We start from the raw sequence: 16,290 nt of genomic DNA on the forward strand, positions 1-16,290 counted from the left end.
ACACATTGAACGATTCAGATTGTCAAAATGAGACCCGTGATAGCCCCCATGAAATGAACGACGGTGTGTGTAAAAAGCACACCCAATCATTTCTTGTTTTCCCCACTGCCACACAGCAGCTGCACGGGTCATCAATTCTGTGTATACGTTTGTTGAAAAAAATTAATTTTTTTAATTTTTTTTTTTATGAATAGTGATATCTTTTTAAATTTTAGAATAACTTTTTGACTTTTTGACTTATACAGTAGATGCCAAACAAGCCCTGAATTTGGTATTATACTTGTAGTCTCTGCTAATACTGAATTTGGTATTATACTTGTAATCTATTTAGTTTGGAACTTTGGATGACTTTTTTTAGAAGAGGGTCTATTTTGGTATAACAAGCGTACGTAAAGTACTTTTCAATTAAAGTGTTTTAGATATTTTGGGATTATGTTTTTCTTCTTTTATTTAATGGTGCATAATTATATTGTCTATATTTTCCAATTAAAGTTGAATTATGTTATATAGTTGTAGAAAATGGTCAAAGGAAAAAGACAATGGTTGAAACCAGGTGATTTGAGAACTAAGAAGCTAACAGAATATGAGAAACAAAGAAATAAGCGAATCAAGAAGAACTATGACATAATGAACAATCTTGGAGTGAAGAATATCACAAATTCTTTGATGAGTGTGGTTCAGCCCAAATGTGCAAATGCAAAGGAAAAGGGAATTAGGGTTGAGGTAGATGATGATGATGAGTATAAACCGTCAGAGAATGAGAACGATAGCGATAATGAGTCATTGGGTTCCTTTTACCGCAAGGTATTATATACATTATTTTATATTTGTGTGTGAACATGCCTTTTACTATTTAAATATCTTTTTCATATATCTTAAACATCATATATTTTTTAAAATATATTTTAACTGTGTTAAATATCTTCTTTACTATTTGATTATGTTATTTCAGGAACAAGAGATGCCACCGGGGTTTCGTTTACAGTCTCATTCAGGGCCATTAACTCCCACCCCAGAAGAAGGGATGGATCCCCCAGGTCAAGAGATTGGTACCCAACCCTTACCACCTCATAATGTGCAACCTGAGCATAAGGTGACTGCATCTAGTAGTGTAGGTAAGTTTGCAAAGTTGTTTATATTCAATTTAAGGTCTAACTTGCATTTGTTTACTTACTAACTCAATTAATATTATGTCCTTACAGCATCACATGACAGACGTGGTCGTGGTCCAACACGCGGCATACAAACCCAACGCATTGTCGAGAAAGATAGAAAGATGTTGGTTCCTGTACCTGAACAGTTCTGTGCGCCGGTAGGAGATCAAGCCTCTAAGTTGGCCTCCAAGATTGGCGTAGAGGTTCGAACGCAATTACCAGACTTGAGCATTCTTAGGTGGAAGAAGGTTCACGATGCTGATAAGAAGCCGATGATCCAACGCTTGGAGGTAATTATTGTCAAGTAAAAGAGGCATGACACATGAAAATTGAAATTGAAAAACCCTTCACTATTGCCTTCTATATTTTTTGAAACTGAAATTGAGGTGATAGATGGAAAGGATTAGAGAAAAATGGTGTAGCATAGGGGTTTATTTCAGTTTGTTGCTTGGTTATGCTCAAGTTTTTGCTTCTTGTGTGAAAGAACTACTCTCTTTGTTAGGGTGATTACAAGAACTTGCTGCTAAACAAGATATTACATGGTAGCATATCAAAGACTTCTAGTTTTGGAAAGAATTTAACGATTAGTAAGAGTGCCACTATAACTATGTATTCCAGTTTGCATCCTTGCGTAGTGAAACACAATAGAAAATCTAAAAATTTAACTAGTGATGCATATATTAGTAAACACTAATATAACTAGTGATACCAACAAATAAACAGGGAAGTATTCTTGTTAGTACTAATCAAATCATGGAAACAATAGCTATGAATAGATGGAGGTCATTATATTGGCTTCAGGAAAGTGACAGACAGCAGAGGGTATTTGATTTAATTAGAATAGATGGAGGAAAGAGGCAGAGATCCGTGGTTAGCTGAAGCAAGGGTGCCTAAATTGTCCAATTCAGAAACAGATGAATTAGCTAAAACAGGGGGCAGTAACTCTAGCATGTTTGATGGGCCACTTTTCACTTAATGAGTTGTGTGATGTAGTAGGCAACCTCATTTTCTGTCAACTGATAAGACTGCTGCATTTTACCAAGATTGATATTATTTTTTTAAATAAGAAAATTGCTCTCTGGGATCAAAATGTCTTTTCTCATGCTTACTAACTTCTCCTGATCATTAATCATTTTGTTTAGTAAGTCTTGGTGCAAAGGGATTTGGACTTCCTGGAAAACTATCCAACGTTAAGGTCATTGTTAATGGTGGCCAGAGGGTGACATTCCTCAAGCCTGATGGATATTTTTCATTGTATCCTACCACCTTCATGTCATACATTGAGACTTGACCAATTTTATTTTTGACTTATCTTGCTCGCATTGTATAACTCTGCACTCTTTTTTCTTTCTATGACTGAAATTGTTTGGTGTTCTACACATTGCTCTTTTCTGCTCTTTTTGGGTGTGGCTCTTTCTGGTTAGTAATAGTATCCTATAGTTTATGTAAATGATCTTAGTTGAATTGAAACCATGTTGAACAAATGGTTCCTCAACTCTTTTATTGACTACCATGTTTACTTATTATATATACCATAAAACAGTAAACTGCCATTGAATCAAAAATAGCACAAAAAGAGTATTTGAAACTATACTAGTACTGGAAAAAACAACTATTGCTTGAATGTTGCAGTGTCCTCTGTTTTGTTGAAAGTTCGACAGCGTTACAAAGTTTAGGGTTAGCTAATATGTTCTCTAGGCTTTCAACTTGCAAGTTGTTACTGGGATGATTTTTGCTTTCATAACCAGAATATTTATATAATTGTGGGTTTCTTAGCAAATATAGGATTGGTTTTGTTAACAGAGGTGCTTGGAAATTTAATTACTGAGTTGGTTGTTCTTAGCAATGAAAGAGAAATTTCACATTTATAGGAAAATAAACTAAAATAAAATAAAATGAACATCTAAATATAGAATTTCTCGTCAGTGTGAAATTAGATTTGAGAGCTTCCATGAAATTCTAACATAACTAGTGAAGCCAACAAAATAAAATGTATATATCACAGTTGGTTGCTGCTACGTCCAATTGTGTATGTGAACAAAATTTAGGTTATTTCCTCGTTTGGCAAGTAGCTTTTTTAGCCAAAAAAGCTAACAACACATATCAAAAAGTCAAAGATTCTCTTTTCTCTCTACTTTTTGCACATCTTTTAGTAAAAAGTCAAAAAGTCATCCCAAACATACTAGTTTTTTTTAGCTCATATTTTAGCTCAATAGCCAAAAAGTTACTAAATTAGCATGTTTCCAAACGAGGAACTTATAAAAAAAATGATTTTATTTTGCTGGATCAGTTTGATCTACAAGGCAATCCGAGTGATGTAGCAAGGACTTTAAACACACAGTTTGGTCGGCAATTGAGTAGCTTCACCTAAACAATACAAGCAACTTAAGGATGTAAGAAGGGAGGAGTACGCGAGAAGCTACCCACCTAGAATTGTTACTCTTAATCAATGGACATCTCTAATTGACAAGAAGTGGAATAGTAAAAAATTCATGGTATAATGTTTTATTTTAATTGTCAAAAATTAATTTTCTTCTTACTAATATTAAGTTTTGTTGTGTTTATTAGTGTTTCAATCGTGTAGGAACAATCACTAACTAATGTGAATAATAGGATGCAAATGAAAACAAAACATAGATGTGGATCAAAATCAATCCCGATCAGGGTGCACAGCTCGGTGTGTTCTGTTATTTTATTTTATCGGATTAGTAGGCTTTGTTATTTCAATATTTGAAATAACATTCAAAAACAAATGAATCAGATAATTGCAAATTGAGAAGTGCCTGAGTTGGTAGAATTTTACAAGTCCATCCACTATAATTCGAACACGCATGAATGGATTTCATCGGAGAGCCAAGCTAATTATATATGTACAAGGCAATGCATATTAATTTTGATAAAATTATTTATTTGCTTTGTAGGGTAAAATAACTAATAATTGTTCGATTTATTTTAAATTAACAAGACAACATGATACAGACGCAAGCAGAACACCTCTCACAGACTAGTGTAATCCCTTTAAGCCCAGAGGAGTTGTCAATCAAGGTGCTCAAGCCAAGGTCAGGTTATGTGAAAGGACTCGGCTTGAGACCTTCTTCTTCTATGAAGACTATTGTTGCACCTGCTAAAAATAGTGACTATGTTCAATGCCTTGAGATGCAAATAGCACAGCAAAATGAACAAATTGCAAGGTTTCAAAAGTCAGAGAAGAAACAAAGCAAGAAGATACAAAGTATCATAGTGTTTGACGCAAAAAAGGTATCACGTGAAATTTTGAGAGTGGGGAAAGTTCAGATTCTGATGGACAAGCTTCTTGGTTAGTATATTATGTTTATATGTTAATTTAGTAGAACATTTCTTCTTCAACTAGGGTAGAATAAAAAACTACTTTTGACATTTAGGCACAAGGTCCCGAGAAAATAGTGAAATATGCATCTAAAGGCCCAAAAAACATCACAAACACCTTGAGATAATCACAAACTATCATGAACACTTTGGGAGGGATCAACATAAGTTGTGAAAACTTACAGAACAATCATAGGACTCTCAGTTGGAAAACATTTAGGCTTGAAAATAGGCCGTTATGGAGTAAAATCTTGAAATAGTCGTTAAAAGGCCGAGAAATATCATGAACACCTTAGGAGGAACTAATGTAAGTTGTAAAAATTTACGGAATAAGCACAGTAAAATTTAGTTTAAAATTTACTTTGAAATTTTTATTTTTTCTCTTCTAGGTTGCATATTAACATATTTAGTGAATAGTTACCTTAACCTTTTGTTGTTGTTGTCGTTTTAGATGAACGAATTTGGTAACCTGCATAGCAAGAGTTTTTTTTGTTGATATTACCAGACACATCCATCACAGTGTAGTTGTACTTTTTGTTAATATTACCAAACATGTATTTTGACTATGTTGTTGTGGGTTATGATTATATTGTGATGGATCTTATCTTTTTGTTGATATTTTATTGAATAGATTAAAATGAACAGGTTTTTGTTGATATTACCAAATGAACAGATTTTTGTAATGATTTGTAATGGATATTATATTCTGCAAGTTATTAAAATTTACAAGTTATTTTAATTGTGTTGTAGTTTTTTATTTTACTAGAATAGATGTTATAGTTTGGATGTTATATATTAATTTCTTGATACTATGAGACATGTATTTTGCTTGGGTTGTTTTATAATAATGAACAGTTTAATTTTATATTGATTTGTATTAGATATTTTATTTAATAGATTATTAAAATGTACAGGTATTGTTTATTGAAAAAATATATATATAAATTGCAAATACAACCCTTCCCCTCCCCAATTTTTAAAATTTATTTATTATTGGCGACAAAAAAAAATTGACACTAAAACTTTCTAATCCCAACAAATAATTTCGTCCCACATATTAACTATTTCATCACTAAATTAAAATATTTATTGACAAAAGTTTTCATCATTGAAGGGCCTTTTTTTTCCATCTTTTGGTGACAATATTTTTGTCACTAAAAATTCTATCACTATTTTTAATGACGAAATATTTTGTCACCCAAAACAAATATGATAAAATTTTATTTAATTCTAATGACGAAATGGACGTTATAGGTGACAAAATATTTAACATTTTGTGACGAAATATTTCGTCACCAAATACCAATAATAGGTGACAAAATAAATTTTCGTCATCAAGTACTTTTAGTGGCGACGAATTGATGACGAACGTGGTGACGAAATTATTTCGTCACGGATCAATTTGGTGACGAAAATTTCACTATTGGAGACGAAGTGATTTTGTCATTAAAGAACCATTTTGTTGTAGTGCTTTATGTGGATGATATGCTCATCATAGGTAGGAATAATGACATGATTAAAACTACCAAGAAAATGTTGAATAAACATTTTGACATGAGGACATGGGCATTGCTGATGTAATTCTTGGTATGAAAATTACCAAAATATCAAAAAGTTATGCTTTGTCACAATCTCATTACATTGAGAAAATATTTAACAAATTCAGCAAAGATGATGATCATCTTGCTAGAACACTTGTGGATGTTAATTTGTTTCTTTCTAAGAATGTACAGGAAAGTATTTCTCAATTAGAGTATGCCCAAATTATTGGAAACTTAATGTACTTAATGAACTACACTCGCCCGGATATAGCTTATGCAGTAAATAAATTAAGTAGATATACGAGTAACCCAGGAGTAGAACACTGGAAAGCAATTATAAGGGTTCTAAGATAGCTTCGATTTACTCGTAACATTAGACTAAATTATACTAGATATCTAGTAGTACTTGAAGGGTATTGTGATGCAAATTGGATATTGGATACTAGAGACTCAAAGTCCACCAGTGGGTATGTCTTTACTCTTGGTGGTGCAACTGTATCTTGAAAATCCTCCAAACAGACTTGCATTGCTAGGTCTACTATGGAATCAAAATTCATAGTTGTAGATAAAACAGGGGAAGAGGTATAATGGTTTCCCCACTTCCTTGAAGATATTCCAATGTGACCAAAACCAATGCCTGCTATATGCATACATTGTGATAGTCAATCAGCAATTGGTAGAACACAGAGTTATATGTATAACAGTAAGTCATGACACATTCGTCGTCGACATAACACCGTGAGACAACTACTCTCTAATGGAATTAATTTCATTAAATATGTGAAGTCGAAAGACAACATAGCGAATCCACTAACCAAAGGGTTAACAAGAGAGTTTGTTAAAAATTCATCAAGGGGAATGGGATTTAAGCCTATTAAATAAGAGTTACCACAATGGCAACCCAACTTAATTGGCTGGAGATCCCAAGATCTAGGTTCAAAGGGATAACCGAGTGGTGTATGACTCAGAAGGATCACTAGGGAGTCAAACTCCTACCCATGTCTATGATGAAATAGTGATGTCTGCAGCGTTTTAGGTTAAGTAATATTTTTAATGACTCTTATGTATGGCAGGATACTTTTCATAAGAATCACCTATGTGAGTGTGAACTGGGCCGGTTCTATGAGTTTTGTAAAGAGCTACAATTCTCTAGAGCACTCATGAGAGACCAGGTTGTTCAGGGCCAAAATGAACGCAATAATGAGAACTAAACTGTGTCTTGTAATATACTGTGTGAGTTCTATTGTCTTGGTTTACACAAACAACTAAACAGTTCAAGAAATCATGTTTACTGGTTAGCTAGTAAATCCGATAGTGTCTCACAAGGAAAGGTTCAAAGCCAAAAGTTACCTATCCTTTGCAGAATATTTCTAATTTTTGTACTCTCTGAAATTAGATCATGTTGTTGCATTTTCTCTCCGTCAAATTCCATTCATATGGGGGATTGTTGAAAATTTTGGTTTTATAGGCTTATTTTGAGCCAACTTTGAACCCAAAATAGAGTGGGTCCCAAACGTTTTTTGGGGTGGATCCAAAGAGATGACGTGTTTCTTGCCACATGGCAAGTCACACGGTGAAAACGGTTCATCAAAACCATTTATGAGTAAATGGGAGCTTGACATCATTTTCGGGTTCGTGGAATAGACATTTAAATAATTAAATGTAGATTTCCTTGAAATGGGTTGTCTCACATTGAAACTTTAAGAGAGCTTGAGTAGGTATATAAGCTCTAATTAGCAACACTTGGGTTGGACCCAAAGGGGCACCCCAAGTTTGTAGAAGGGAGGAGTTATGAACAAATGGAACCTTGGCTCAAACCACCACACGCACGCATGCCGAGCTGGGCACAGGTGTGGGTTATGGGTCGGGTCGGCTCTAACATTAATTTTTTGGACAAAATTTATTTGAATTCAAATTTTTTGTCCAAAAATTGAGCCTCCTTCAGTCCCAGAAACTGCCGAACAAATTCAATTCTTCCAGACAGTTTTTTAACTACTACAGTTTCCAACAGATAGAAACTGTTACAGTTATTTGTCCATATTTTTTAACTACACTTGTTCATTTGAATCTACATCTGTTCGGTTTGAATTCAGACCTGTTCGGGTCTGTCAATTTGCTTATAAATACCAACCCTATTCGAGCAGTTTGCACATCCGAATATAATCTAAAAATTTCATTTTGTTGTCTTGTTTTGCTCCTTTGCATAAATTATCTTCATATTAGTTTTTTAAGGAAATTAAAGAGAGTATAGAACACAAGGTTTTTTGTTCGCCGTATAAATTGTTTGGAGTGTTACTACAATTTGTGAACATTATTGTATCCTGGGAAATAAACGCTATTTTTCCATAAGGACTGTAACGAGACGAATCTATCTTAAAGACTGAGTGTCACACACTCGACTTAATATTTTAATTATTTATTTGGTTCGGTAAAATAAATTAGGTAAGTAATTTATTTTTTATTTGTTTGATTTGTTTCAATTTATTTTTTACACAGAAAATTATTCCAACAAAAATTAACCAGAAAACTACCGAAAATGTTAGATTTAAGGTTTATATTTAAAATCTTTATTGGAGCCATATAATTAATGAATTTCGGCCATTGTAAATTCTTAAAAAAAAAAAAAAAAAAAAAAATTGTTATATATGTTTTTTTAAAAATTGTATAATACTTTTTGTGATTGTTTCCATTCAAACCAAAACAACCGCTATACTTACAAAAAAATTGTTTGTAAATTATTATTCAATTAATTATTTGTGATATTTTGGATAACTACTACAAATTCTAAATCTTGTGCATGGGATCCTTTATTCTTATTTTCATGTCCTTCAGTCCTAAACACCCTCTCCACCATGCTGGTATAGATTATTCTATATCTTCTCAAGACAATTCAAATTTGATGCATATAATTTGCAAACTCGATAGGTTTCTACAATTTTTATCAATTGGTTAACACGATAGGTTAATTTTAAATTAAAATATTATTTTGGTATTTCATAAAATTATTATTTGGGTATAGTTTTGTTATTGGTTTGTATGTTCGTAAACTTTTTCTTTATAATAAATGAAAAATAACCACACAAAAACCTTATTCTTTCACCATACAATTAAAAAAATAAGGGAGACTTATATACAGGTGTTACTAAGTGAATTTATTATCTAATATATCATATAATAATTAATAACATTTTTTATCATACACTATTAATAAACGTTACTAATTTTTAATTTTTTAGCGATATTTTAAAAATTGTCACAAAAAAATGTCACTAATTACAAATTTTAGCAACAGTTTAAAAAAATTGTCACAAAAAAAATCACTAATTTTTAACTTTTAGCAATAATTGGAAAAATTCGTCACAGAAAAACATCACTAATTGTCAGTTTTAGTGACAATTTATAAAATTCGTGACAAAAAAAGAAAAACATCATTAATTGTTAGTATTAGTGACAATTTATAAAATTCGTGACAAAAAAAGTCACTAATTATTAATTTTTAACGATATATGTAAAAAAACGTCACAAAAAATTATTTTTAGCAATAATTATATTATAATTTATTTTTAATAAAATTTGATGAGAATTAAATTCAACTATTATGAGGGCAGTTTACCAAAAAAGAACTCAGTGGGCAGTAGACCGAAAGTGAATAATATCGAATTAGAATTTGGAGAACACATAACGGGCCAGGCCCACAATGAAGAATTATAGATTAAAAATGGTGATGCATGTGGCTGCTGGGATTCGAGCCCAGGTCTCCACGGCCACAACGTGGAATTCTCACCACTAAACTACAGCCACTAGATACCTAAGTCGCTCTCATTGTTTTTATTTTTATGAAATTATTTCTCTTGATTCATATTTAAACCAACCTTATATTGAAGGAATCTTGTAAATTGCGAGAAATCTTACAAATTTTTACTACAAAGGGATTAATCAGAAGAAACTGCAAACACTCTTGGAATAAAAATAAAAATGCTTTTGGTATCTTTAATTCATCGCAATTCCGATCTTAAAAAAAAAAAAAAAAAAAATCATCACAATTAACTACTCCTGACTTGACTTGAGATTTAATAAGCAATTTTATTTAAGGCCATCTTATCCTTCATGATCTTTCTTTTCTTTTTTTTCTCTTATCTTTTCTTCATTTTCCATTTACAAAGACAAAATGCAAGTTATATAAATCAAAAACTATATAATTAATCTTTTGAAATTGACTATGACATAGTGTGGGGACATATTTTTTGAATGACAACACGTAACCAAGGTGGCACCGAAGTTCTAGCCAAGGTGCCACGTGTCTTGGTCATGACGCCAAGATGATCTCAGCTAGGCCGAGATTATCTGCGGAGATACCGGAATCCGAAATGAGCGAATAGGTTACAAGAGTCCTAGAATAAGAAAGGACTTCAACCTGGATAATGATAAAACTCTTAGGGAGTTTATCTTTATCTATTTGAGAGTCCCGTATAGGCATTGAGCCAGAATCCATTGAAGCTAAGCTTCTACAGGGATCAAGTCAGTGTTAGTTATAAAAGTAAGGCACCCTCGTGGGTCTAAGGTGTGCTTTTGGTATTCTGAATGGTTAGTTAAGCACTTTTGCTATCTTTGAGAGATAACTAACTTGATCGTCGGAGTGCCCCCGGGTGGACGAACCATCGCCGGAATCTTATCTTTCTGTGACAAGTTGTTCGAACTTAATCTATTCTGCCGGTGTTCTCCAGCTGAGTACCTGTTTGGCAGTGTGGTCGGAAATTGACACACACAATTTGGCGCCGTCTGTGGGAACGAAAGGAGAATAGATGGCCAACGACAGACAGAGAGAAAAGGTTGGAGAAGACATCCCTGCTGGGAGTAGTAAGCACACTAACCCTAACGTGAAGGAGGATGACTGCAACGAAGAAACTCGGGATCAGATTCCCGAAGAGAAGGACGTCGGCCAGGAAGACGACGTACCAAAGAAGGCAGACCGAGGCGGGTATTACAACGAGAACGGCCTCCATGTATGGAAAGATAAATGCCTGTAGAGGGACAGAGAGATGAAGGGAACGGCGGACAAATTGGCAGACTTGCAATCGGTCGTCAATTTCATGATGCAGAACAACGTCATGCAGCCACCGTTCCCGTTACAAGACACGCTGATTCCAGCGGCCAAGAAAGATGCCTAGAAAGGGAGGCATAAAACAATCCTTGTGGTCCCTCGGCACGACAGGACCAAGGAACATTCTCACCGGCCTTCAAGGGAGGTCGGGTATGGAGAATCAATGAGAGGAGAGTCCCAGAAGACACGTCGAACCAAAGAAACCTGCACCAAAGAACATCGGCATGTTCAAGAGAAGGAGCTCTGTTTCGACCAACCAATGGGAGGAGGTCCAAAAGGACTCACAATGACACCGGGAGTAGCGCACCAAAGAGGCTAAAATCCGTTGATAACCGAGCTCCTGGACGGACCAAGGAGGATCTGAGGGATTACCTCCATAGGAAGCGACAAGATGCCGAGGTAACCTCTCCGGTCAAGCCGAGAACACCATTCTCAGTAGAATTGGACAAATTCGAATCCCCGAAGAGGTTTCACATGCCGAGATTCCAGATATACGACGGTAAGTCTGACCCGAATTTTCACGTCGGCTTGTACTTGAACTCAATGGCATTATACACCGGGAACATGCCGTTGCTCTGCAAGGTGTTCCCCTCATCCTTTGGGGAAATCGCATCAGACTGCTTTCACAAGTTGCTGAAAAGAACTGTGAAAAGCTGGAAAGGCCTGACCGAGATGTTCGTGGCCAGGTTTGTGACGAACAAACTACAACCATTGAGGGCGGACTCCCTGATGGCTCTGAGAATTGGCAAGGATGAAAGTCTTAGGGCCTACGCCAAGAGGTATTATAAGGTGTTCAACCGAATACCAAGATGCAACCAAGAGGTGGTGGTCATGTCTTTCAAGAACGGCCTAAAAGATGGTTGCTTGCTTCGAAAATCATTGGCAAAGACACTACCAAAAGAGGAACTGATGGCCAAAATTGAGAAGTATGCGAGGGCCGAAAAAGACACGCCAGGGACAAAGGCGTCGAAACAAGAGAAGAGAAACGGCTCGCTGAAGCGAGGCCGAGGTAACACTGGGTACAACAAGTCAGAGACAGGATTAAGGGCTGCGCAGGCAGTCACAACCGTATTCCGAATCTCGGTTTACAAAGTCTTGGAGAAAATCCAAAATCAGCCCTATTACAGAACACCAGTGAAGCTTCCTAGTGAATTTATGAGAAGAAGTCTGGGGAAACACTGTGCCTACCATAATGAGGATGGGCATCTGACTCAAGGGTGCAGAGCCCTGAAGGAACATCTGGAAGACCTAGTAAGACAAGGTCATTTAAAGGACCTTGTAGACGAGGCCAGGACAAGGGAATAGCAAGCAGGACTGCCTCAGGCACCAGCAGCACCGCCTCTTCCAACACCACAACCACAGATAGACGGACCTCGAGTGATCAATGTGATTCACTCGAAGGTCAATGAGAACGAAATACGTGGGGAGACTTAAAAGGTAAAACACTTGCAACATGTGTACCAGGTCCGGCAGAAAAGACCTAGGGCAAACGAGTGCTAGGGACCAGTGGTGTCTTTTACTGAAGACAACCTAGAGATGGTGCAGCATCCACACAACGATGCCTTTGTAATATCTCTCTAGATTGGAGAATACAAAGTGAAGTGCATCTTAATTGACCAGGGCAACTCTTGTGACTTCATGTATGTCAGGTGTTACAATGAGCTTGGCCTTCACCAAGATGATCTGCAGCAGTCCAATGGCCCAATGGTCAGGTTCAACGGAACGCAAACATGGCCCCTGGAAACAACAAGTTTGGACGTGCCGGCTGGCACCAAAAAAATGAAAAGAAAATTCATAATAATTGACACCCCCTCCCCTTACAATGCTATTCTATGAAGGCCATGACTGCATGCAATGGGGGTTGTTCCCTCAACATTACACCAGTTGTTGGGATTCCCAACAGAACAGGGAATTGAGAAAGTCAGAGAGGATCAAGTGCAGACAAAGAATTGCTCCATGGCAGCAATAAAATCCACCTAAAACATACAAGAAGCAGAAGCAGCAGAGATTGAAGATGAAGACATGGAGGTCCTTGAGGACATCGACAAAGAACCAGCCGAGAAAAGTGAGGAAGCCTTGAAGAAGGTCTTGGTCCAACAAGGAGATGAAGAGCGATTCTTCCTTCTCGGCTCAGGCTTGGCTGGGGAGGAGAAAAAGGAATTAGAAGCATTCTTGAGAGCAAACCTTGAGTTGTTTGCTTGGACACCGTACGAAATGCCTGGCATTGACCCCGAGATCACTTGTCATAAGTTGAATGTGGACAGGTCGGCTAAACCTATCATCCAGCGAGCAAGAAGGCCAACGTTGATGCATGTTGAGGCAGTAGAAGAGGATGTGGATAAACTTCTGGAAGCCAGAACCATACGAGAGGTAAATTACAAGACACGGTTATCAAACACGGTTGTAGTGAAGGAAAAGAATGAGAAGTGGAGGGTTTGCGTGGACTTCACCAGCCTGAACAAGGCTTGTCCCAAAGACAGTTTTCCACTACCCAAGATTGATCAATTGATGGATGCCACTTCAGGACATGGAAGGATAAGCTTCCTAGACGCCTACATGGGGTACCATCAGATAGCCATATGCCCCCCAGATGAGGAGAAGACTACATTTATCACTCCAAAAAGGTTGTATTGCTATAAAGTGATGCCTTTTGGGTTAAAAAATGTAGGAGCAACTTACCAGAGATTGGTGACTAAGATGTTCAAACATTTGATAGGCAAAACAGTGGTGATATACATAGATGACATGGTCGTGAAGACCAAGGAACCTGAGGATCATCTGAAAGACTTAAAGGCAATTTTTGACATCCTTAGAACATATCGGCTCCGACTCAATGCATCGAAATGCGCATTTGGAGTTGGGTTTGGTAAGTTCTTAGGATACTTGGTTACCAGAAGGGGCATTGAGGCTAGCCCGGATCAGATCAAAGCCATCTTAGAATTAAAGAGCCCAACATCGGCAAAGCAAGTGCAGATGTTGATTGGAAGGGCTGCAGCCCTGAATAGATTCATAAGCTGGAGCTCTGACAAATGTAAACCTTTCTTCAGCTTAATGAAGAAAGCCACAGACTTCTTATAAACAAAAGAGTACGAAGTCGCCTTGGCCGACTTGAAGAAGTATTTGACCAGAGCTCCAGTTCTCTCAAATTCAGTACCTGGAAAGGAGTTGTTCTTATACTTGGCGGTTTCAAAACATGCAGCAAATACAGTGGTAATCAGAGAAGAAAAAGGAGAACAAATGGCAGTTTACTGTGTGAGTAAAACCATAGCAGATGCAGAGACCAGATATCTACCTTTGGAAAAGCTAACACTGGCTTTGGTAATGGCCTCCAAAAAGTTGAATCATTACTTTCAAGCTCACAAGATTGTGGTGTTAACTGAGCATCCTTTGAAGTCCCTGTTACAGTAAGGAGATCTGGCATGTAGGATAGCCAGATAGCCAGATGGGCAGTGGTGTTAAGCCAATATGACCTAGAATTCAGACCCAGAACAGCAATCAAAGGCCAAGTTTTGGCCGACTTCATGGCCGAGTACACACTAGGCGCCATCATACATCGGGCTCCGTTGAGCCGAGGTATGCAATGTCCAGGTGAACAAGGAGAAACCTAATTGGGGATAGCCAAATAGAGGAAATGAGAGAAGCTCAAGTCCTGCAGTATTTACGTCGGCGACTCCTTCAGCTTGTTTGTTGACAGAAGTTCAAACTGACAAGGAGTGGGAGCAGGAGTAATGCTAGTATCACCGGATGGACAGATGCTTGAACAATCCATTCATTTAGGGTTTAAAGCCTCAAACAACGAGGTAGAGTATGAAGCCCTGATCGTAGGGTTAAAATTGGCAGAAACAATGAAAGCCGATGAGGTAATGGTCTTTTGTGACTCCCAACTTATCGTCAACCAGGCAACAGACGAATATGCAGCCTGAAATGAAAGGATGGTGGCCTATATAAAGGAGGTAGGCAGACTGATGGCATTGTTCCAAATTGTCGACTACAGCAAGTCGACTGCAATGACAACAACCATGCTGATACCTTGGCTAACCTGGCTAGTGCAATGAAACCAGGAGAGACAAGGACAATAATGATTGACTACTTGTCAGGACCAAGTGTAGAACCACTGAACACAGAGCATGAAGCAATGTGTGTGGATATAGGACCAAGCTGGATGGATGCAATAATAGTATTCCTTAAAAAATGAAAACTACCAGATGATCATAAAGAAGCACACAAGATCAAACTGAAGTCGGCAAGATTCGGTCTGACAGCAGAAGGGCATCTCTACCGAAGATTTTTTGCTGAACCCCTTTTTAGGTGTGTGCATCCTTCACAAGTTGAAGACTTCTTGTATGAGATACATGAAGAAGTATGTGGAAGCCACACAGGGGGCATATCACTTGCTCATAGGGCCTTTACTCAAGGGTACTGGTGGCCCTATATGCAAAAAGATGTTGAAGCCTATATCAGAAAGTGTGAGAAGTGTCACAGGTTCGCACCTTTGATACACCAACGAGCAGCAGATTTAAACCCAGTATCAAGCCCTTGGCCATTTGCCCAATGGGGCATGGATCTTGTTGGACAGCTGCCTCAGGCAACTGGACAAAGGAAGTACCTGCTAGTAGTAACAGATTACTTCACCAAGTGGATGGAAGCTGAACCCTTTACAAAGATTCGAGATGTTGATGTAAAAAGCTTCATATGGAAGAACATCATCACCAGGTTTGGGATCCCAATGGCAATAATAGCAGACAACGGTACACAATTTGACAGTAAGCTAATTAAGAGTTTCTATGCAAAGTACAAGATCAAGAATTATTATTCCACTCCAAGCTTCCCTTAAAGCAATGGACAAGCAGAAGCATCCAACAAAGTTATCTTAGATAGGATCAAAAAGAGACTAGAAGTAGCAAAGGAAAAATGGGTGGATGAGTTGCCCAGTGTACTCTAGGCATATCGGACTACGCTGAGAAGATCAACTGGAGAATCCCCATTTGCCATGGCTTATGGCACAGAGGCTGTAATCCCATTGGAGGTAGGCATCCCAAGGGTCAGAACCCAGGGAGTGAAAAATAGGACTAATGATGCATTTTTAGCCCGAGATCTGGATCTATTAGAAGAAAGAAAGGGAGAAGGTAGCAATTCAATTGGGGGCATA

The 16,290-nt window shown here is 37.2% G+C and overlaps 1 protein-coding gene and 1 non-coding gene across 2 annotated transcripts; one reads left to right on the forward strand and one right to left on the reverse strand.

The window, feature by feature from the left end:
- Positions 1 to 282: 282 nt before the first annotated feature.
- Positions 283 to 1,742, forward strand: LOC114295554 (uncharacterized). The gene is made up of 3 exons (XM_028239818.2): positions 283 to 804; positions 953 to 1,115; positions 1,203 to 1,742. Exons 1-3 carry the CDS (start codon positions 520 to 522, stop codon positions 1,460 to 1,462), a joined length of 708 nt encoding a protein of 235 aa, XP_028095619.2. The 5' UTR covers positions 283 to 519; the 3' UTR covers positions 1,463 to 1,742.
- Positions 1,743 to 9,769: 8,027 nt separating this feature from the next.
- Positions 9,770 to 9,841, reverse strand: TRNAH-GUG (transfer RNA histidin (anticodon GUG)). Its single transcript has one exon. It is a non-coding gene; the product is annotated as a tRNA-His (tRNA).
- Positions 9,842 to 16,290: the final 6,449 nt, after the last annotated feature.

The sequence above is a fragment of the Camellia sinensis genome, chromosome 14, assembly GCF_055761805.1.
Source record: "Camellia sinensis isolate YWXY chromosome 14, ASM5576180v1, whole genome shotgun sequence".
NCBI classification, from domain to species: domain Eukaryota; kingdom Viridiplantae; phylum Streptophyta; class Magnoliopsida; order Ericales; family Theaceae; genus Camellia; species Camellia sinensis.